At 35.9% G+C, this 21,294-nt stretch overlaps 2 protein-coding genes across 3 annotated transcripts; both read right to left on the reverse strand.

Moving 5' to 3' along the window:
* Window positions 1-207: 207 nt before the first annotated feature.
* Window positions 208-5,620, reverse strand: LOC127788931 (polyadenylate-binding protein 7-like). 2 transcript variants are annotated; one of them, XM_052317643.1, is made up of 10 exons: window positions 5,226-5,620; window positions 4,438-4,556; window positions 4,117-4,310; window positions 3,354-3,613; window positions 3,172-3,278; window positions 2,903-3,092; window positions 1,469-1,761; window positions 1,121-1,270; window positions 776-928; window positions 208-633 (listed from the first exon to the last, which is right to left on the reverse strand). In XM_052317643.1, the coding sequence occupies exons 1-10, from the start codon at window positions 5,419-5,421 to the stop codon at window positions 436-438; spliced, it is 1,860 nt and encodes a 619-aa protein (XP_052173603.1). In that variant the 5' UTR covers window positions 5,422-5,620; the 3' UTR covers window positions 208-435. The 2 variants fall into 2 exon arrangements, with proteins under 2 accessions (XP_052173603.1, XP_052173604.1); XM_052317644.1 differs by having other exon boundaries at window positions 4,117-4,344; window positions 5,226-5,372.
* A 965-nt stretch (window positions 5,621-6,585) lies between these two features.
* On the reverse strand, window positions 6,586-19,586 carry LOC127788999 (aspartic proteinase 36-like). The gene is made up of 10 exons (XM_052317724.1): window positions 19,107-19,586; window positions 18,509-18,638; window positions 18,180-18,430; window positions 17,444-17,671; window positions 11,928-12,090; window positions 11,303-11,376; window positions 11,081-11,177; window positions 10,868-10,934; window positions 7,414-7,485; window positions 6,586-7,332 (listed from the first exon to the last, which is right to left on the reverse strand). The coding sequence occupies exons 1-10, from the start codon at window positions 19,346-19,348 to the stop codon at window positions 7,172-7,174; spliced, it is 1,485 nt and encodes a 494-aa protein (XP_052173684.1). The 5' UTR covers window positions 19,349-19,586; the 3' UTR covers window positions 6,586-7,171.
* Window positions 19,587-21,294: the final 1,708 nt, after the last annotated feature.

Genomic DNA, 21,294 nt, shown 5'->3' on the forward strand with positions numbered 1-21,294 from the left:
ACCCTTCACTTTGCAAAAATTGAGTCATTTTTGTACATAATGTTACTCAAAAAGACAATTCCACATCTCGAACCAGTAACATTCCAGTAACAAAAAAAGCAACATAAAGCTTGGTTCTTAATTTAATTTTAGTTCAACTGAATGAAGTATCAAATTAAGAAGAAAAAACAATAGCATTTGATTTTAGAAGACAAAGCTAACAGCAGTAATAGTAGAGGTAGTAGATACTCATGAATCAAGTTATCAAGTCAGATCTCTACGGCAAATAAAGATCAAATGCTTGAGATAGAATATTTCTCTGGTAAATCAGACTACAAAAAGGAAACATTAGATGGTTCAATGAAAGAACTAAAAAATCTCACTCGAACAGAAATCTAGTTGCAGTATGTAAGTTCCATTTGAGAGAAGAAAGGATTCTAAAACACATTAGTGTTTTCAATTAACTGTAACCTCAGTCGACAGATATCCCGGATGAAGAGAGTCTTGGTTGGATACTTTTGTCTTTGAGAGCTTCAGTACATGCACGGCTTCTTCCACCTTGGCAGATAGTGACTCAGGTGACTCCAACAACAGTAGCAGTTCTGAATTGTCCATCTCCAAAAGCATCCCCGTTATCTTTGCAGCAAGATCAGGCTACAATGGAGAGACATGAACTTGATTTAGATTTAGGAACATTATAGCCATTCTTCCAACACCTAAGAATATGCTTGGAAGAAACAGAAAATGATTGGGATGTACATTGTAAGCGTTTATAGTGTAGGCAAAGAGACATTACTTTATGTTTCTGGACAAGAGGGTATAGTTGTTCCCCAAGTATCTGTTTCTGTTGCTCAGGAGGAGCAGCGGCAAGCCTGCTGCTCAACATCTCCGACCCCTTGTTCATCTCACGTACACGTCCATTCGGCACATATCTCGGCTGGCCGGTCCGCTGTAAGCATTGTTAACAAATATTAGAATTTGTAAGGTAGTATATGTTTCTATTCTCAAAGGAAAATAAACCATTCTTATCATCCTAACTGATTAGAATAAACAATAGATATGGAGAGATGAGCCAAAAATCTGTAAGCCAAGGAAAATAGATGTCACTAGAAGAAACAAATGACAAGGAGAAAAAGCAGACCTGTTGATTGCTCGCATCTTTTGAGGTCACTGAGTGAGAAGGCTGTTGCACATGTGGAACATAAGAAATGGCATGACTACCACTCTGAGGAATCATATGTTCGTTCATCCTTCCCTTGTTTTGCCTATGTTGTCTTAGTGAATTAGTGATCTGAAAAGAAAAACAAAAACATAGGAGTGTGAAGAACAACTTGACAAGGCATGCCTAATTGGCATACTTCTTTTCCAAATTATATTGACTGAAGAAGAGGAACACAGGGCAGAATGTAGATCCATCTTGCAAAAATCACGTCACTAAAAGAATGCATGATGGAGGTTCAAGTGCTGTAATGAATGCATGGGTACTGACCGCTGGAAGTGGTGATGGCTGCAAGCTGGGTCTAGTTGGAGGAACAAAGCCATTAGCCCTCCATCCCGGCCTCAAGCCAAGAGGCTGGTACATCAAGCCTGGTCGTGGAGGTACTTGGGGAACCACACCAGGAGGAGCCGTGTAGTAAAAAGGAGGAAATCCGCCCGGAAAAAGAGTTGAGGGGCCAGCAAGTCCTGCAATACGCTGTGCATACTGAAGTTGTAACTGGACTAGCCTCTCATCTTTCCTTTGAGCAATTGCCACATATAGTGGCTTCCTACGGAACATGTATCCTGTAAAACACCAAGGATGAGATGAGAGAGTGTACCTGCACCCCAGGTAAAATATGAATGCAAACTAATTCTAAGTTCTAACCCACATGACAAGATTGCTAAAACTTCAACGACCAAAAGCTTGCAAGTTAAGAAGCCAATTACATTGTTCTCTGAAGAATAACAAGTTTATTGTGAGGCCAATAATTCATTTTCCTCTCCAATACCATTTAGCCTCCTCTGTCAATGTCACTGATTTGTTCCTTTCATCTTCTTATTCTCTATTTCCTATTCTGATAAGTTTCTCAAATACTATTAATTGAAAGCGTAAACATGAGAAATCACCCGCAAATGACAGTCATGGTTGCTCAAATCACAGTTTGTACCTCACAATTCTAGGATCTTAAAATTTGCAGAAAAATCTTTCCTTTCCCTTAAAAAATAGAGAGCCACTAGAATGGTTTGTTGTACATTTCATTTTGTTTTTTTTTTTTTTTTTAATTTCTTACTCAAGGTCATTCCATGTCTACCTATAATAGATTTCCATTAAACACATTCTTTTCTTTGTGTTTTATTTTTCTCTCTTTCTTTCTTTTTCTTTTTTGGTAGGATCCGATTATCCTTCATCTATGATGAGTACATCATCAGAAAAGACAAGCAAACTTGTTCAGAAATGCAAGCATGTATGCAGTTGTGTAGAGAGAGGGTAATAAAATTATTTTAAACAGGCGCTGGCTTCCATTGAGAGTGATCCATTCACAAAGAACTACAGTCCCAAAGAGCCCTACTTTTCCATAAGATCTTCAGTATATTATTAAATTCAGAGTTAGAAATAGCATCCAACTTGCGCAAATGATATACTATTCCAATATTCACATGATAAACAGAACGCAATAAATGACAAAAAATTTCTCCCCATCAACATCTAGGCCTAAAGTAAAAAAGAAAGATGAAGTTAATACAACTTCAACATGATTAGGATTTAACATAGCACTTCAACCAAAGATCATGGAAAGGAATAGAAAATATTAACACATTGTTGTCTCTGGATCAAAAACAAATCAAATTATTAGCATGATCAAGTAGAGTCCCGCTCTTTTCTGGGTGTCGATGTATCTTAATTAAATGGCAGCTGACCACATATATAAGCTTATGAGCTTACCGTGAAAAGTGTTCACAGCTTTATTAGCCTCCTCAGGTGTAGAGAAGCAGACAAACCCAAACCCCTTACTGATTCCTTTATCATCTCGCATAAGTTTTGCAGAGGTAATTGTGCCACACTGACCGAAGTGTTTCCGAAGCTCATCATCAGTTATGTCATCATCAATATTCTTGACATAAACATTAGAACCCTGGATCAAGAAGAAAAAATAAATAAATAAAAACGATAAAGTAAATATTCACAACAAAGAAAAAGAGCTAGAAAGGGACCTGGTATTTTAGAATTTGTTCCTTCCGCTTCTCCTCAAACTGATGACGTAAAACCTGCTCGCGTTCTGCTTTCTTCTGTGCTCGAGCTACATAGAGAATCTTGGAGCCTAATCAAACATCCAAAGAGAAATGAGAAATTCTAGACTCTTCAGCAAATCAGTCACTGAAAAAACATAACCTACCAAGTTCTGTCCCATTCATAGCTTCCATTGCCCGTCTGGCGTCGTCTGAGCTATCAAAATTCACAAATCCAAAACCTTTTGATGCCCCATTATCATCTTTTGAGATAACCAGGCTAAGAATTTTCCCAAACCTAGAAAACTTCTCCTTGAGAACTTCTTCAGTGACATCTGCATCTAAATTCTTCATGTAGAGATTTGTATATTTAGCGTCTGGACTGGATAAGACACGGTCACTCTTCTTCACAAACTTACCAACATACCTGATAAGATAAAGTTATATAAAGCGGTAAATTTTTGTGCAACAAGGAAGGCATGAATATGTCACTATTAATAACTCAAATTTTATTTTGATAGAGATGGAGTCTGTCAGATAAAACCCAATTTAATTACAAATAGCTCTAAGGATAAGAATAGGAGACCTAGTTCCATTAAAGTTGCCTATAAATAGGCATCCTCAATAAAGTAGTTGATGGACTACTCCTCAGTAGTTTAATGGATGCTATTTGGTTATTGAGGGTGTGTGTTTGGAGTATGCCACAACTCAATAACTAAGTCCTCAAAGTGTGACTGACCAGTTATTATGAATTATGATGGTTGCGAGGGTTTTGTAATTTTCTCTGTACAAAAGTTATTTTGAAGGTCTAAAGTTGAAGGCCATGGAGACTTCACCTAACTCTCAACATGAATGCTAATGCACAAGAATAAAGAAACAAAGCTAATAAGTTACATAAGGATAAAAAAACAAATGAAGAGAATTGCATACATCTGCTTGCCTCCAATACTAAATCCATTAAGCTTTGTAATAGCACCAATTGCAGATTCCTCAGACTCAAACTGGACAAATCCATATCCTTTACTCTTCCCATCTTCAGACATGACTACTTTGCAAGACAAAATATTCCCAAATCTTTGAAACATCTCTTGAAGCTTTGCATTATCAACTGACTCACTCAAATTCTGTAAAATAAATCCAAAAATCCCAAACCAAAATCTAGAATTTAAGGAAAATAAAAACATGTTACTTAAATCAAAGAAGACAATTCAAAACTTTATGGTTTCCTATTCGAATGAAAAATATTCATACCTTGACAAAAACATTCCCAATTCCACTCTTCCTTGCATCGGGATCACGATGCGACCACGTAACCCTTATCACTTTCCCGTTTAGCATAGAGTGATTCTTCACCTCAATAGCACGCATTGCTGTTCAATCAGAAAGTCCAAATATGAAAAATAAACTTCAAATCGAAATTCAAAAGCAGATCCAAATATATCAACAGAATCCAGAAAATTCCACATGTATAAAATGAAACCAATACATAACAGAATCCAAATATATCAACAGAATCCATAACTTTGTTTCACCATTCTTTAACACTTCAACTGCAATCGTTATCCTAACACAGGGCTCCACCCAATCCATAACAGAGTACACTGCTCCAGACAATTTACCCAAACCAATACAGAATACAATAAAAAATTCCAATCGTTTGGCCTTGAATCATGATCACATGTCCAAATTATTCAAAAAAATCTACACATAGTAGCGAAGAGAAATCACAGTTTTTTCCCCCCTCCACTCTATTCGTCCAAATAACTCTTTATCCTCAAATAATACACCGCAGAGTAGTTGAGGCTCCAAGCAATCGCCCAAAGCAATCAAAATCCAATCAGGTTTCTCTTCAATTACAGTCCGACACAATCGTTCGTGTGTATGTCTGTGTGTGTGTAGACGTGCATTGATACACATCAAGTACTGACAAAAAATTAAGGCAATCAAACAGTGAATTCCGACCTAAATTGTTGAAATAAATCGAGAAATTAAAAAATAAGGAGCGGCATTGCACTGCATTGCCCTCAAGTCGTGGTTACCGTCATGCCGCCCGACGAAGTTCACGTAACCATAACAGAGGGACCGGCCGGTGGAGGAATCACGGCAAACGCGAACGGAGGTGATGCTCTTGAACTCCGAGAAGTGATCATAGAGCTTCCCGTCGGTGACGTCGTGATGTAGATCCCCGACGTACAGAGACGCCGGAGCGGCGGAGCCAGTCAGAGGGACCGCCATTGCTAGCCGCACAAACAAACAAACACGTCACCAACAACCGCAATCGCTATCACACAGCCACAATGCCGCCGCCAACACCACCGGAAAAGGGTTATTCAGACGGAATTTAGAAACAAACAAGAGAGAGAAAGAGAGCGGTGGAACCGTGGAAGCAAAGTTCCATTTCCTTCTGGCAATGGACACTACCCGTAAATGGAGAGATATAAGAGGGGGAGAGAGAGAGAGAGAGAGATAAAATGTGATAAAATCAGATATAATAATAATAATAATACATAAACTTACATATATTATAAATACATATAATTCCAAGATGACAGAAATGCCCATCAAGCCTAAAAAAAAATTTATTCAATCGATAGTAGATTTTTTTTTTTTTTTTTAGTAATATGTAATACCCATTCACATAAAATTCTCTTGGAGTTAGGGATAGAATGAGAATTAGCTGAGTTATTCTTTTTTTTTTTTGTTATGGTAACTAAGTTATTCTATGTATTTGAAACTTGAAAGCTTACTAAATTTATTAACTATAAATATTTGAAATCAGTAACGCATCACTAAATTTATTAATAAATACACTCTTTATTAGAAAATATGAGCATTTGAGAAAATAAAATGTGGCATGAAATGGTCAAAGAGCAATATAAAATTAGAAATACGTAAAGATAAATTTCAAGTACTAAGATCGTGTTGTCACAAAATTTTAACACAATTTTTATTTTTCATTTGACCGGATCAAAAAAAGAAAGTTGGAATTGAATTATAAAATCAATGTGAGAAATAATGATTGGACAATATTTTCTCTAAGTATCCGAAAATACTGGATCGGACCAAAACATAAAAGGCCTTTCTAATGATAGTAACTACTAACCAATTAAATTCATTATTTTCAACTATTTTGTGTTTGGTTCATGAAAGGAAATTAAAAAAAAAAAAAAAAAAACTATTTTTAGGTTTGATGATGGAGCTAAAATGTTGTGTCAAGTTTAATATTTATTTTTACACGTTCACGATGAAAAATCTAATATTTTTTTAACATATTTGATTTCAGAACATGTAACAAAATTAAAACCATACTCTTGGCAACGGTTTAGACATTGCTACTATTTATAGTGTTTAAGAATTAAGTCCAAAATACTCTTTTACCTTAATCCACGACACACTGATTTATGAATTCTTCACATTGGTTCATTTCAAGTGACAGCCACCATATGATCGTACAAAACATTAAGAAGTTGCGAGGATTCCATGGCATGCCCCTATGGACAAGTTAAAAGTTACATTTTGGGGGATTCCCAATTCCCAGAAGCAAACCTCAGTGAAGAGCAAACGAAAAGAACAAAGTGTTCGCAATTGTGTTTTACAAAAGGAAGCCAGTTTCTACACACACTGTTAACCTTATTTCTATAGTTCTTGACAAATGCAAACGCATCGGAGCTCTTTTCCGAGGTCCGCAATTTCACTCTACACTACTCTCTCAGCCAAGAAGCATGGAGATAATTTACAATTCCACAGACCTTTTACAAGGGCGAGCCGAATGTTGAGTCAAAGGGCGAAGACGATAAGGGGACCGGACTGATAGGTTCTCCGTTAACCAGAAGGCCTAAAAGGAGGTCAGGAAAAGATGGCAGATGAACAGGCTTCTAGTGGGGGGGAGGAACAAGACCACAAAGCATATTGATTGCTACAAGTAAAATCGGTGAAAAGCCAATGAAATAGGCAAAGAATGGGGTCCCGATGGCAGAAGCTTGAGTTACAGTAAACTGATGAACAGTGATACAATATGCACAAGAAGAGTAATGCTCATATGCATGAACTTGAAGAGGATGTTTCGTGCTGAGCTGCTCCTACTCAATTGCCCAGCAACAAACTCGTCCTTGCCTGAAGTTATGGAGACATTTACAGACATTGAACCTGAGTAACATGAAAAAAAATAAATAAGGGATGGAGGCGAGCTCAGCCTGGAAAAGAAAACGGGAGTTTTGATAGACTTACAATCATAATCTGCCCACCCAAGCCGTTGGTGAGCTAAATCATACACAAATATCTTATCTTTAAGAACAAGATCTGCACCAAAACCCAAATTTTGGAATTCAATGTAAACGCTGAATATGTGAGGAAATTTGTCTGAACCTCTAAATCCTTCACAATGTGCAACGATCATTTGCAAAATGACATGTTCATATATATGAACTCCTACATTTCGTGTGCCTTGTCTATTTATGTATCCTTATTTGTTTGTTTATTTGTTTTTCTAACAAATAAAATATTTTTGTAAAGGTAAGCAACAGAAAGTTTGATATGAAGTGTATGGGCCTAAATAAAAATATGACAAAAGACAGAAATACATAAAAATCTAGAATTCATATAACCGACCTCACATAGTGAAATAAAGGTTGGATATGTTATTTTTATGCAACAGAAAAGAAAGTCATTGGCCTGGTAAAAAATACAAAAACAACTACAAAATACACACAAATGCCCAAAAAAGAGCATTTCAATAAAAGACTACAATTGACATGAGAATGTTATGATAATGTGTGCCCATATAAAAAAAGATAGAATTTTGAAAAAAATGATACATATCGAGGATGGAGTGGCATCTACTGTAAATAACATGATATGGAAATGTTATAAGAAGACCAATAGAAATACCTATGACGCAAGCAGATGGAGTGGAAGAAGTTTGTGCCAAAATAGGTAAAGGAAAACTAAATTAAATTTGATGGAGAACTCTTAAACATGACACAGTATATAATAGTTTTACAAAAGATATGGCTACAGATAGAGATATAATTTAAAAGCTAGAATTGATGCCATTCCACTTAGTGGGATTAAGGCCTGTTGTTGTTTTCATAAGTGCATGTCAGAAACAAGGTCAGATCAAAATCCAAGACATGAATTTCATATTAGTCCCCCCCACTACACCAGTTAAGCATTACAGGTCTTCAAACACCAAACTTCTATATCACTTTTAAGAGAATAGAAGCCTGATATGTTGTCAATGTTGAAAATAAATCTCTAAACTATTTAATCATAAAGCAAATTGCATGATTTTGGCATTTAATCTCCATGGTTTGCTTGGCTGGTCCATCAAAATTTGTTTTCTAGACCCTACTCATCCACCTTAAGTAGGTCCATTGCACTTGACCACAGCAATTTTTGAAGAAAAACCTTTTCTGAAAGGTGCTCATAAGTTACTAGAAAATACAATTTCATCAGCCTCTCTCAATGGAGAAGTAATCCATAGAGAAGTTAAGAAACAACAATCATGTCAAAACTGAAATGAAGTTTAAAACAATTGATCAAGCATTCAAGGTCCCATTTACAGTTATAAATTGTACTCTGTTTGGAAAGGACTTCACATATAAACACAGAACACAGGCAGAAGAATGGGAAGTTCTGCAGAGAAAGCATTTTGCTCCCAATGGTGCTCAAAGAAAAAGCTTTGCATGCAATACATCACTTTAATTATCATAAACTTCAGTCCACGTTGTCATAAACTTGGCAGGTGAAACATTGAATGATGACTAATGAACCAAATATCACAAACTTCATCCAAGTAGTCATAAGCCTCACCAGAATGACAGCCACAAATTCGAATATGTCATGCCAGCAAACAACATTGATGGATAATTGTCTATAGTTGTCCTATTATTTAACATTTTGAAGACAATCATCCAAGATATGGGGGATACACGTGTTTAATAGCAGGAACGGAACAACAGGCATATTCACTTAAATCAATTAAATCACTTTTAAGTCACTATCCTTTCTAAATATGTAGAGTATAAAAAACAGTTATCATTCAAAAAATAAAACATAAAAATAGTTGCTATTTTCATGTACACACAATAATATTTAATTATCAACATTTTTCTGTGCTGTGTCATAATCCTTTGATTACCCTACCATGTCTGAGTCCGAGTACAATGTTCGTATCCATGTTTGTGCCTGTCAATATATGCTTGGATCTGAGAGCCTGGATGCTCAAGGGGCAGTCAACAGCCTATTTTGTATTGCTCTAGGAAACAAACTATCAATTGTTAATTATTTGGAGCTTTTCTCCTTCTATCTAAACAACACTGTTGCTTCAATAATGGGGTCCATCACAAAGGCCTCCTCCATTTCCCATACGAGGATTTGAAAGAAGGAACTATGCCTGCTTCAATTTGATATTGAGCATTATTTTATACTTCCAAAGGCATCTAATAGACAAACCATGTTGTCAATGGGCAGAGAAAATGAAATGTCACGGCTACAATTGTACTACTGGATATAGAATTGGCACTTGCTAAGTAATTTGTAGTTGATAACAAATGGAACTAACAGTTTCACTTTGCTAATGGCATTTTCTCAGACAAAGAAGAAGAAGAAGAAGAAGAAATGTTGTCATGTATACATTATAAAAATCTGCTTCCCAGCAAAAAAATAAAAAATAAAAAAAACTGCTCAAAATATAAGGGTTCTACTAATGAAATAGCTAAGCTATGAATTCAAGTCTCATGAGCTGCCAAGATTTTTCAGACTTTAACTAAGAATAGAAGTTCCATCAGATTCAGCATATCCACAACTTGAGGGAAGAAATTCTTGAATTAAAGAATCAATTGCAAAAAAATATGTATGTCTAGACATTTAGGAGTGTATTTGTCATGATCAACTTGCCTAGGGTGTGAAAAATCAAAAGTCACATAATTCAGAAAAATTAACACAGTCCAGTAAATATTTTTTGTTGTATTTGCACACAAGAAATACAAAATTAAGTAACCCAAACTAAAGCCAATAATTCTTGATAGTATGCATGCAAGCATAAAAACAAAAGCTATATGGACCATGAATATGTTAGAAAGGAAAAGCAGATGGAGAAACCTATTCATAAAATTTCGCTAAAAATGAAAAAAAAAAAAAACTGTTATGATGCAGCACTAGGTGCAAGCAAGATCTGTATTTTGCACTTTTTAGGAGGTTTGTCATTTCATGAACTAAACAAAAAATTTTAGAGTACATTACACTTGGCACCCCAAGGTTTGGTACAAAAATAGGGAGCCCTCCCCTCCCTTCTCAGAAATTAAACTAGCTACCTCATTGTTTTGAAGTTATATTAGACTACTCCCTGACGTTAGATTATGTTACATGGGGTACCCTTGAAGTTATAAAAAATTACACAAATTTCTTAACAATTGTTTGACCAAAGGGAGGTCAGTGTAATTTCCAGAATGTGGGGGGGGGGGGGGGGGGGTACACACTATAATAAGTGAAACTTTAGTGTGTACCAAATGTAATTTACCCAAATTTTTAAATCAATATTCTAGAACAAAGATGGAATGAAAAGACCTACTAAATTCTGTTCATAAAATGGGGCTAACTGAAAATTGAAGCAAGTTGCATTACTGTTAAATGGATCCAACAAATTCGTATATCAAAATATATCTTTAACCTTGAAACTGACCTCCTAAAATAGTTACTTCTTGATCCTGGACTTTTTGAAAGCCAATGCACCACATTGCAGCACCATCCTGTCACAAAAAATTGACCAGTTCAATACTAACATATTTAGCTTGGTATATTTAACTATTATGAAATATATGAATTCAGTAATTTATGTTCCAGAATCTCAGAGACTGAGGAGTGACTGAACTAAAGAGGATAGCTTAGTACTCACAACAAAACCATAATGTACTAAGTAGTCTTCTGGTCTTAAAACCATGGATGCACCACCAACAAAGTTTAAAGCAACTGGAGGAAATATCTCAGTTATACTGCAAAATGAGGTACTGGTCTGTTAAATATTCAGACAATAATGTAATCTTAGTTAACTATAAAAAGGGGTTCGAGTAATTATGCAAGGAAAAAAAATGAAAAAAAAAAAGTCTGCAAGAGAAACCTGGTGGGTACTTGGTAACACTGGTTTCCATTTGAAATGATTGGTGTTGCAGATTGTGATGTAGCATCAGTTATCTGCATGGTCAATAACCAAATAAGCATGAAATCAGCCTGCCTTAGTGCTTCTAAACCATCACCATTACAAGGTAAATTATCATTGTTTCGAATTGATAATGTTTGGAACAGATTCCGTAACTTGTACCTAGACAAGATAAAAGTTAAACTCAGCTAGTGCTAATCAAAAGCCTGTCAAGTGTTCATAGTCTATTTCATTCACAAGAAAAGGATCATTTTACACTTAGATGAATATTAAATACTCTTCTTCCTATCAATTTACAAAATAACCCCACCTCAAGTATGTAGGTATTCTTCATGCAAAAAGATGCACAGTGAGTTAAGCATGCCTAAATAAAAGTCCCTGCTCAAGATATCAGGATTGGGTCAGTGATCAGACTTTGTTATTTCTCTGTGGGGCTCAGTACATTAGACTTAAATAGGTTAAGGGGGTCCTTTTTTTCTTTTTTAGTAAGTGCAAGGGGTCTCAGCAGCATATGCTAATGCCACTGCTTCTCTTAAGTCTTCTCTCCAGGAGATTTTGTGAAGAGGAAAGGAAAATATGAACTTACGGCAACAATAAAAGGATCATAAGCTTCTTCCACCAAGTATGCCAAAGTTGTTCCAGAATCAACAATTGTTCCTCGGCTACCTGATGTTGCAAACACTTCTGGATCAATGGGTACCAATTGGCCATTGACAGAAATGCTCTGCAGATACAAGTTATAATGTGGCCTGCAAGAATAGATGTAGGGAATAATCAAAATTCAAACACACAGCAAACAAGATATTTGCTTTCTTTAAGTATCCACCACTCTGATAGTTTGAAATTACAGATATATTGATTTTGTGAATGCCGAATGGATATGAGAGTCGAAGCACGGTTCCAAACAAGAAAATTAAAACAAAACTAGGAAGTAATTAAGGTAGTTCAGCAACTAACAACAACGAACACAACATACAGATGTAGTACAACTTCAAGAACAAACATTGCTGGATGTATATTTCAAGATTTGTTTGTGTCATGGAATCTTCAAGGAAGCAATGACTGCTGAAAATAATTAATACAACTAACCAATTTCCCAGACCCATTCAACGTCTAGATTACCACCAACATCAACAAATCACCCTTAGCACTTGAAATTCTAGTATCTATTTTAAAGATATAAACTATGATATCTTGATAAGCTTTACCTCGACACTTAAATTTCATTATCTATTTTAAGGATAAAACTATGAAAACTTGATAAGCTTCGCCTCAGCTTTTCTGGAACCTGATTATAGTATCAAGTCAACTTAGAAAACATACCAACATATACAGGGCCAGTTACCCAGTTACTTCAGCAAGTTTGGTGAGACACACACACACTCTTTTCTTTTGTTTGTTTATTTTTTATGACAAATATGTAAGAAAATTAAGAGCCTTAAAGGGGTGAACCCTATGCAAATAAATCATGCTCAGGCTCAGCCAGGCAGAAAAGACCTCTATATTACATAGGTGGCTATATTCCAAAGGCCAAAAATGAGTGTAGGAGTCATTCATATTAGCAATTGTTGTACACCTCCAAGCCCCCAACAACATGCTTCAATGGAGTCTAATAACCAAAACTGATTCAACCTCTCTAACAATATTATCGACTTTTTTTTTTTTTTTTCCTTTAGCAATATTTGTTAATAAACCCTTAGTTTTCTTGTTTTGCCAATATCATACCGAAACTTTGGCCCAGCTACTTGCTGGTTCAAAGCACCAATCCAATAGATCTCTATAGATGGAGTAATAACCTAGACAAAAGAGTTTCAGGTGCAAAACCACTTGTTACAAAGATGCAGAATCTTGCCAGTATTCTGGCTCCTTCGTTAATCCTAAAAATTTTCTTTTTTAAGTTAAGAATAAATAATTTCAGAAAAGAATCATTGCCTGTAATGCATAAGTTACAATGTGCCAATATACCCATTAAACCAGAATGAGGAGGGTTGTGTTAGGTAGCCGACAGCCAACGTAAAACTTAGTTGGATTCAAAACATGAACTCTAGACAAATTATGAAAAAACGTTTGGGCGTGGGCGTAACCCTTCATAGCGACGCGCTACACTGTCCGCGTGTAGTGTCAAGTGAGCTAAGGCCGCTACATCGGTGCCCGGATGTAGTGACAAATGAGCAAGGGTTCCCGCATTTGCTTGGACGGATGTGGGTAAAGAAGTTAGTCCAACATCAAAATCAAAACCAAAAACAAAATCAAAACCAAAACCAAAAACAAAATCAAAAAGAAAATCAAATTCAAAGTCAAAGCCAAAAACAAAATCATAGATTAAGGATTGGGTCATGGAACATAAGAACATTAACAGGCAAAGCTATGGAAGTGGTAGATGTGATGATTAGGAGAAAGATTAATATTATGTGCCTTCGAGAGACGAGATGGGTAGGGAAAAAAGCAAAAACTTTGTCAGAAAATGGATATAAAATATGGTACACAAGAAATGATCGAGCAAAAAATGGAGTGGGGATCATTGTGGATAAAATCTTAGTAGATGAGGTAGTGGATGTAAAGAGAATAGGGGATAGGATTATTATGGTGAAGGTTATTCTAGGAAGAATGACTATGAATATCTTTAGTACATATGCACCACAAGCAGGGTTAGGTGAGGAGATAAAAGCAAAATTCTGGGAGGACCTAGAGGGACTCATACAAATGATACCAAGAGAAAAGAAAGTGATTATAGGAGGTGACTTAAATGGTCACGTGGGTAGAGACGGAAACGACTATAGAGAGGTACATGGAGGGTATGGATTCGGGGAAATTAATAATGAGGGTAAGTCTATTCTAGATTTTGCAATTGCATATGGACTCATCATAACCAATATTAGGTTCAAAAAACGGGACGAACACTTAATCACATATAAAAATGTCACATCAAGCACCCAAATAGATTACTTCCTCATGAGACAAGAGGATCGGGTATGTTGTAGGGATTGTAAGGTGATACCTGGAGAGTATTTGACTACTCAACATAGACTTCTAGTACTTGACGTCCAAGTAAGAAATTGGAAGAAAAAAAATCACATAAAACAAAATCCAAAAATCAGGTGGTGGGATTTAAAAGGGGAGAAACAACTAATCTTCAAAGAAAAATTAAGGGGTAGAAGAGAATGGAATGGAGAAGGACAAACAAACCAAATGTGGAGAGAAATGGCTAATGCCCTGAGAAACACAGCAAAGGTAGTGCTTGGAGAGACAAATGGTAGAGCCCTTAACCTTAAGGAGTCTTGGTGGTGGAATGAAGAAGTGCAATTGAAAATTAAAAATAAGAAAAATTGCTATAAGGCTGTATATCAGTGCAACAATGAAGAAAATCAAAAAAATTATAAAGAATCAAAAAAGACAGCAAAAAAAGCTGTTAGTGAAGCAAGGTCAAAAGCATATGCGAATCTATATAAACGACTTGATACAAAAGATGGAGAAAGAGATATATATAAATCAGCTAAAGCAAGAGAAAGAAAAATAAGGGATTTAAATCAAGTGAAATGCATAAAAGATGAAAATCAAAATGTATTAGTGAATGAGGGAGCGATTAAGGAGAGATGGAAGGAGTATTTCACAAAATTATTCAATGATGATGGCGACACAAGAGTTAGGTTGGGACATTTTAGTAACTCCGAAGGGAACATGAGCTATACATTTTATCGACGCATAAATCCAAATGAAATAAGGCAAGCATTAAAAAAGATGAAAAATCATAAGGCGGTGGGACCGAATAATATACCAATAGAAGCATGGAAATGCATGGGAGAAGAGGGTATCTCTTGGCTAACGAAATTATTTAACGCGATTCTTAAATAAAAAAAGATGCCAGATGAGTAGAGGAAGAGTACTTTGGTCCCTATATATAAGAACAAATGAGATGTTCAAAACTGTGAAAATTACAGAGAAATTAAGTTAATGAGCCATACCATGAAACTCTGGGAAAGAGTAATAGAGCAGAGGCTCAGAAAAGAAACAGAGATCTTAGAAAATTAGTTTGGTTTCATGCCCGGTAGGTCAACAATGGAAGCTATATACCTACTGAGACGCCTAATGGAAAGGTATCGGGATCATTAGAAGGACCTACATTTGGTGTTTATAGATCTAGAAAAGGCCTATGATAAGGTCCCTAGAGAAGTATTATGGAAGGTTCTAGAGAAGAAAGGAGTTCGAATAGCCTATATACAAGCCCTTAAAGACATGTATCATGGTGCAGAGACAAGGATCAGAACATGCGGAGGAGATACTGAACCATTTAAAATTACAATAGGATTGCATCAAGGTTCTGCACTAAGTCCATACTTATTTGCTTTAGTAATGGATGAACTCACTAAAGATATTCAGACAGAGGTGCCATGGTGTATGCTATTTGTAGACGACATAGTGTTGGTGGATGAAACAAAAGAAGGAGTGAACACTAAACTTGAGTTATGGAGAAACAATTTAGAATCTAAGGGATTTAAATTAAGCAGAAAGAAAATAGAATATATGGAATGTAAATTTAGTAAGAATACAAGAGTGGAGGATGTTATAATAAAATTGGAAGACCAAATCTTACAAAGAAAATACCATTTTCGATATTTGGGATCAATGATTCAAAAAGATGGAGAAATTCACGAGGATGTCACACATAGAATTAAGTCAGGTTGGCTAAAATGGAGAAATGCATTGAGGGTGTTATGTGATGGTAAAATCCCATTAAAATTGAAAGAAAAATTCTATAGGACAGCTATAAGACCATTTTTGTTATACGGCTCAGAATGTTGGGCAATCAAATACCAACATGAGCAAAAGGCGAGTGTAGCGGAGATGAGGATGTTAAGATGGATGTGCGGCTATACAAGAAAAGATAAAATTAGAAATAAAGTTATTCGTAATAAGATAGGAGTAGTGCCAATAGAGGAGAAGATGAGAGAGACTAGACTAAGATGGTTTGGTCATATGAGAAGGAGACCAAGAGACGCTTCTGTGAGGAGAGTTGATGAAATGGAACAATTAATCAAAAAAAGAGGTAGAGGCAGACCTAAGAAGACTTTGAGGGAGACATTAAAATTTGATATGAAGTGTATGGATCTCAATGAAGATATGACAAAAGATAGAAATACATGGAAGTCTAGAATTCATGTAGCCGACCTCACATAGTGGAATAAAGGCTGGATATGTTGTTGTTGTTGTTGTTGTTATTAGACAGATGAAGCTACCTCAACCTTAGTACACCATCCTTTACATGAACACTCTCCAAGTTTACAAATGAACAAGTGTTACATTAAAAAATTGAGAACTAAGATGGAAACTGGAAAGCCAGGTTAGTATCCTCTCCATAAGGGGCCAGTGTGAAAAAGGACTCTTAAGATGGTTTAGATAAAACAACACAAGCCTCAATCCGCCTAAGTGGGTTAAAGATAGTTTAGATAATAAGAAAACAGTTTGGTAGCAAATATAATTGGAAAGAAAACTAGCAAACCATGCGGGGTATAAATAAGTGGGTATGACAAGAATAATGGAAATAAATAAAGATCAACATAGAAAATAATGGTAAAAGAATTTAAAAGAGGCTATCAGTTAATCAAGTATAACATACTTTCAATAGTACTGGTAGTAGGATTTACTAAAACAAACAAGTGTTAATCGACCCCAACATATACAGCAAAGCACTTGTAATCTATAAGCAAATTTGAACAAAGTGCTATGAGTAGCCGAAGGAGAAAAAATAAAGTAAAATCATAAAGACTTCAATGGACATGTGGACAATTGAGTAGAGTTTACAGAATATGTATAGTGTAAAGTACACTTGGATAGAATCATAAACATAGGAATTTGACCTAAGAACTAAGTTCTAGCCTGTCAAATTGTTTGGACGCTGTTATCACAAACTGCTAACTGTAACCTATATAACATGCAAATATACATAATATATAGTATTACTAAATACTATACATAATATATGTACTGAACTCCTATCTAACATTACCAAATACTAATTTACAAGGATAACCAAAATATCCATAAGAAGGGAAGTACATGTGAGAAGGTAAATTAGTAGTTAATGGTAAACAAAAGAATACGTACTGTGATGGGACAAGGGGACTATATACGATGCTTGGATGCAAAATCTCACCAAGAACTAATATGCCGCCACCATTGCCCTCTCCTTTCAAGCAATGAGAGAACACCTTGGGAGTAATCCCTCGTGATGACAGCTGTGATATGATGGACAAATCCTGTTGACCAAACCCAAAAATCCCATCAATTGCTCTATCCGATTTGGTTAAGTCGCCTGCTTGATAGGTGCTACACCTGTTTCCAAATTCCAAAACAGCAATCCAAAAACTTTTTAAGTTCAGCCCACAAAAGAAAAAAATACGAAATTCACATGGGACTAGAGGAACCATAATAAAATGAAGAGAAAGATTGAAGTTACAAGTAGAACAAAACTCTTGACGTGTTACAGGCCACCGAACATGAAAATTATGAAATACAATCTACCAATACCCATTACAAAGAAAATCCTCCTTTTGTAACTTTCATCCTTCTTCTCCCAGCAACCATAACAATGTAGAATAGCCAAAGCTAATTAACACCACTCATTTTTACCACAGTTTATAATTTTACTTGTGGATTTTAATTGCTTAAGAGTTTTTCTCTACATTAAGATTATGGAATGGTTATGTTAACCATGTACCTTATGGGTTTATTAATATAGTTGGGCTTCATATCTAATCCTCCTCACGATCTACTCCCTCCACCTAATAATCATTTTCCAACCTTGCATTGACACACAGTCATTTTAGTCAATTCGGCTTACCCAAAAACAATTGGAGTGGAAGAGTTAGCTATTGAAGCAGTCCCCACAATTGTGTCAAAATAAAGCAAATCAGATACATAATAACCAGATGTTCCACTTCCATCTCCATACTGAAACGAATAACCACATTGATTACTCTGAGAGGAGCATCCAGCAGTCGCAGGTTGGACTACAGAAGCACATATTGGGTCCGAACAAGAAACTAGAGATGCAGTTGATGAGGTGGCAGCATCAAAGAAATTGAGCTCAACCTGAAAAACACAGAACAATATCAGTAGGTGGATATATTCTAGATTATAATTTGCAAAATCAAATGAACAAATACTCACACCAAGTTCGCTTGACTGGGGACAATTGGTGCAGGAGCTACAAGTAACCCACAGGATGTCACTTCCAGTATCAATCTGCACATTAAATTCCTTTGGTGGAGAGCCTAGTTTAACTTTGGTAAAATAAAGCCTGCAATAAGACCAAAAACCCCCAACCTTAGAATAGACTCAATAGGAGTCCACGCTATATATAAATTATCAACTAATATGAAACCTATTGATCCAAATATTTGAAGTATGTCCTGGGAAAATAAAAATCAGAATAACTAACTTTGGGAAGACCCAGACAAGAAAAATAAACAAGTGTACAAGAGCTGAAGAATATAGTCAACCGACTCAATGCACATGTTTTTAAAATGATACACGCCAGATCTTGCCCGGTAAAGCTGGTATCGGAACAAAAATTAAAGAAGACGATGACCAAAACTAACACCATAAATCTAACAATAACCAAAAGAAGAAACAGCAGCTAGAGCCAATGATACAATCAAGACATACTAAAAATACATATACACATTTCGTAGTAGCAAAGTCACACACTGTTGGTACCTAACATGAAAGAGAGAAAGAGACGCTCAATGGATTACGATAGTACTACCCGAAAAGGTAGGGATCCGAGCTACCGGCGACTGTGAAATCGACCACTCCGCTGACAACACCTTGCAACATTCTGGCGTGCCTCGCACGGTCCCGAGCTCGGAGGGCCTCCAACTCCACTCTCTGGTTGGCCGGAAAAACCCTTTCGAGCGTGAGCAGATTCGGCGGCGTAAAGCCGCTGCAGTAGACAGCCGCCGCCTCAAAGAACGCCAAGATCAGGAGGAACTCGGCCACCCCCGGCATCGCCAGCGCTCCGGCAAGACCTGCGCCCCTCCACCGCCCCCGCGAATTGTGCGCCGCTTCTCTCTTTCTCTAAGTGTTTATGCGCCTCTGCTGCTTCTGCGCATTATTTGAAACCGCGTAATGAGAGAATAATAGCGCCCTTAGCGGCCAAATTTGAGGCCTCTCGAGAAAGCAAAAGGACCAGACAGAAACGGCCTGACTGCACATATGCATATACATGTTATATGCATAATTATATAGATAAAAGAGAGAGAGACGACAGTGAATAGAGGCTTTCTTTTATTTTTGTTTGATGTTTGTTTACCTTTTCTGCCGGCGCTGCGCCTCGGGTTTGATTATTGTGAAATAATTTTTCCCTTTTTTAACAATTATTATTAAGAAAATGTTTACTAAAGCCTCCGTTTTTCATTTACAATAATTTAAAGTTTATTACCGCTTCATTTAATAATAAAAAAATAATATTATTAATCAAAATAAAATCGAATAAAATCGTGCTGAAATATTGATTCTATTCTCCAAAAAAAAAAAAAAAAATCCGACTATAAATCAAACTGAAGTGCACCACTTTTCTAATTTACCAAACTAAATCAAAAGTGAAGCGCTCGGTTCAGTTCGATTCACTAAAATAAATGGGTATCTGCGGGATAAAAATGAAACATAGGTGGCGAAAGGGACTGGCATGACGGAAGATGGTCGAATGGGTGGTTATGTGGCGGACTACCTGGTGGTGACGATGTACACGCCGGATAAGAGCAGCTCCAATGGAGCACCAATTGCAGCGCCAATTACAAATTGACGCTGAAAGTGTCTCCAATGAAGACACCAAAATAGTGTTGGGCACAATTTTTAATAATCAAATTTGGTGTTGACTGAATAGTATAACACCAAATCTGGTGTTACACTATTCACCAACACCAAATTTTCTTTTTCATTTTATTCCCAATTTTACCCATCTTTGTATAACTTCAAAATAACTTATTCCCTTTGTATCCTTTATCATTTTTATTATATTTGTATATTTTGATTAATAATTAAAAATATAAATTAGATTATCATAAAATATATATACCGATGAAAATATTTCATTAAGATCTATAAAATGAGTATAATATTGAATATATTTTAAAATAGTTTCTTTGATTTAAAATATTAGTTGAAAAATGAGATGGTAAATAATTAAGTAGATAAACAATTAATTTGATAAAAGTTATGTGAAAATAATTAATTAAAAATTTAGTAAAGAAATTAATTAGAATAACATATTTTGAAAAAAATTTAAAAAATTATGACTATCATTTTTAATTTTTTTTATAAAATATGACTAATTATTTTTAATTATATTATACTATTAATATTTATTAAATACTTATTTATAAAATATTCTTTAAAGATTATTTTTTACACCAATTTAGTGTCCAACATCGAAGATAACACCAAAATAGTGTTAAAATATTTAGTGTAATTTATTGTTGTACACCAAATTAGCGCCCAATTTGGTGTCCAACATTGGAGATGCTTTAAGTGGCGGACAATGATAGTCGACGGCTGGGGCAATGGCAACGGACTGGCTACGGCTAAGGCTAAGGCCGAGCCAGAGTGGGTGCGTGGCAGTGGCCGTGCAGTCTGTACTCTGTAGAGAAGAAGACAGAAGAGAAGTTCCCTCCTCCCTCTTACGAAGACAAATATTAATAAAAAAGATGTTTAATATTATTTTTAACTAAATTATTATATTGTATTCTTCTTTTTGTTTTTTTTGTTTTAATTAGACAGGACTCCCACCACCGCTCCCCGAGCCCGAGGCCAGGGGTCTGTGAAAAGTCAGAAAAAGGCCTTCCAAGATTGGGGACATAATCTTTCTGAAAAGGGTAATTTTGACCATACGGCGGAACCGTAAAGCCTGGACTGCTGCGTAGTCCACACGCTTGACCTGGACAATTGAATTGGCA

Source organism: Diospyros lotus, chromosome 13 (assembly GCF_014633365.1).
Source record: "Diospyros lotus cultivar Yz01 chromosome 13, ASM1463336v1, whole genome shotgun sequence".
NCBI lineage: Eukaryota > Viridiplantae > Streptophyta > Magnoliopsida > Ericales > Ebenaceae > Diospyros > Diospyros lotus.

Bases quoted from the DNA above. Each gene is read 5' to 3' on its own strand.
- LOC127788931 (XM_052317643.1), bottom strand. From the start codon at position 5,421: ATGGCGGTCCCTCTGACTGGCTCCGCCGCTCCGGCGTCTCTGTACGTC. The intron at 4,311-4,437 runs GTATGAATATTT...TTTATTTTACAG, and splicing joins TTGGGAATGTTTTTGTCAAG to AATTTGAGTGAGTCAGTTGA. The intron at 3,093-3,171 runs GTCCCTTTCTAG...TTCTTGATCCAG, and splicing joins AACAAATTCTAAAATACCAG to GGTTCTAATGTTTATGTCAA.
- LOC127788999 (XM_052317724.1), bottom strand. From the start codon at position 19,348: ATGCCGGGGGTGGCCGAGTTCCTCCTGATCTTGGCGTTCTTTGAGGCG. The intron at 18,431-18,508 runs GTGAGTATTTGT...TGTGTTTTTCAG, and splicing joins CCCAGTCAAGCGAACTTGGT to GTTGAGCTCAATTTCTTTGA. The intron at 7,486-10,867 runs GTCAGTTTCAAG...GTTTTGGTGCAG, and splicing joins AGAAGTAACTATTTTAGGAG to ATCTTGTTCTTAAAGATAAG.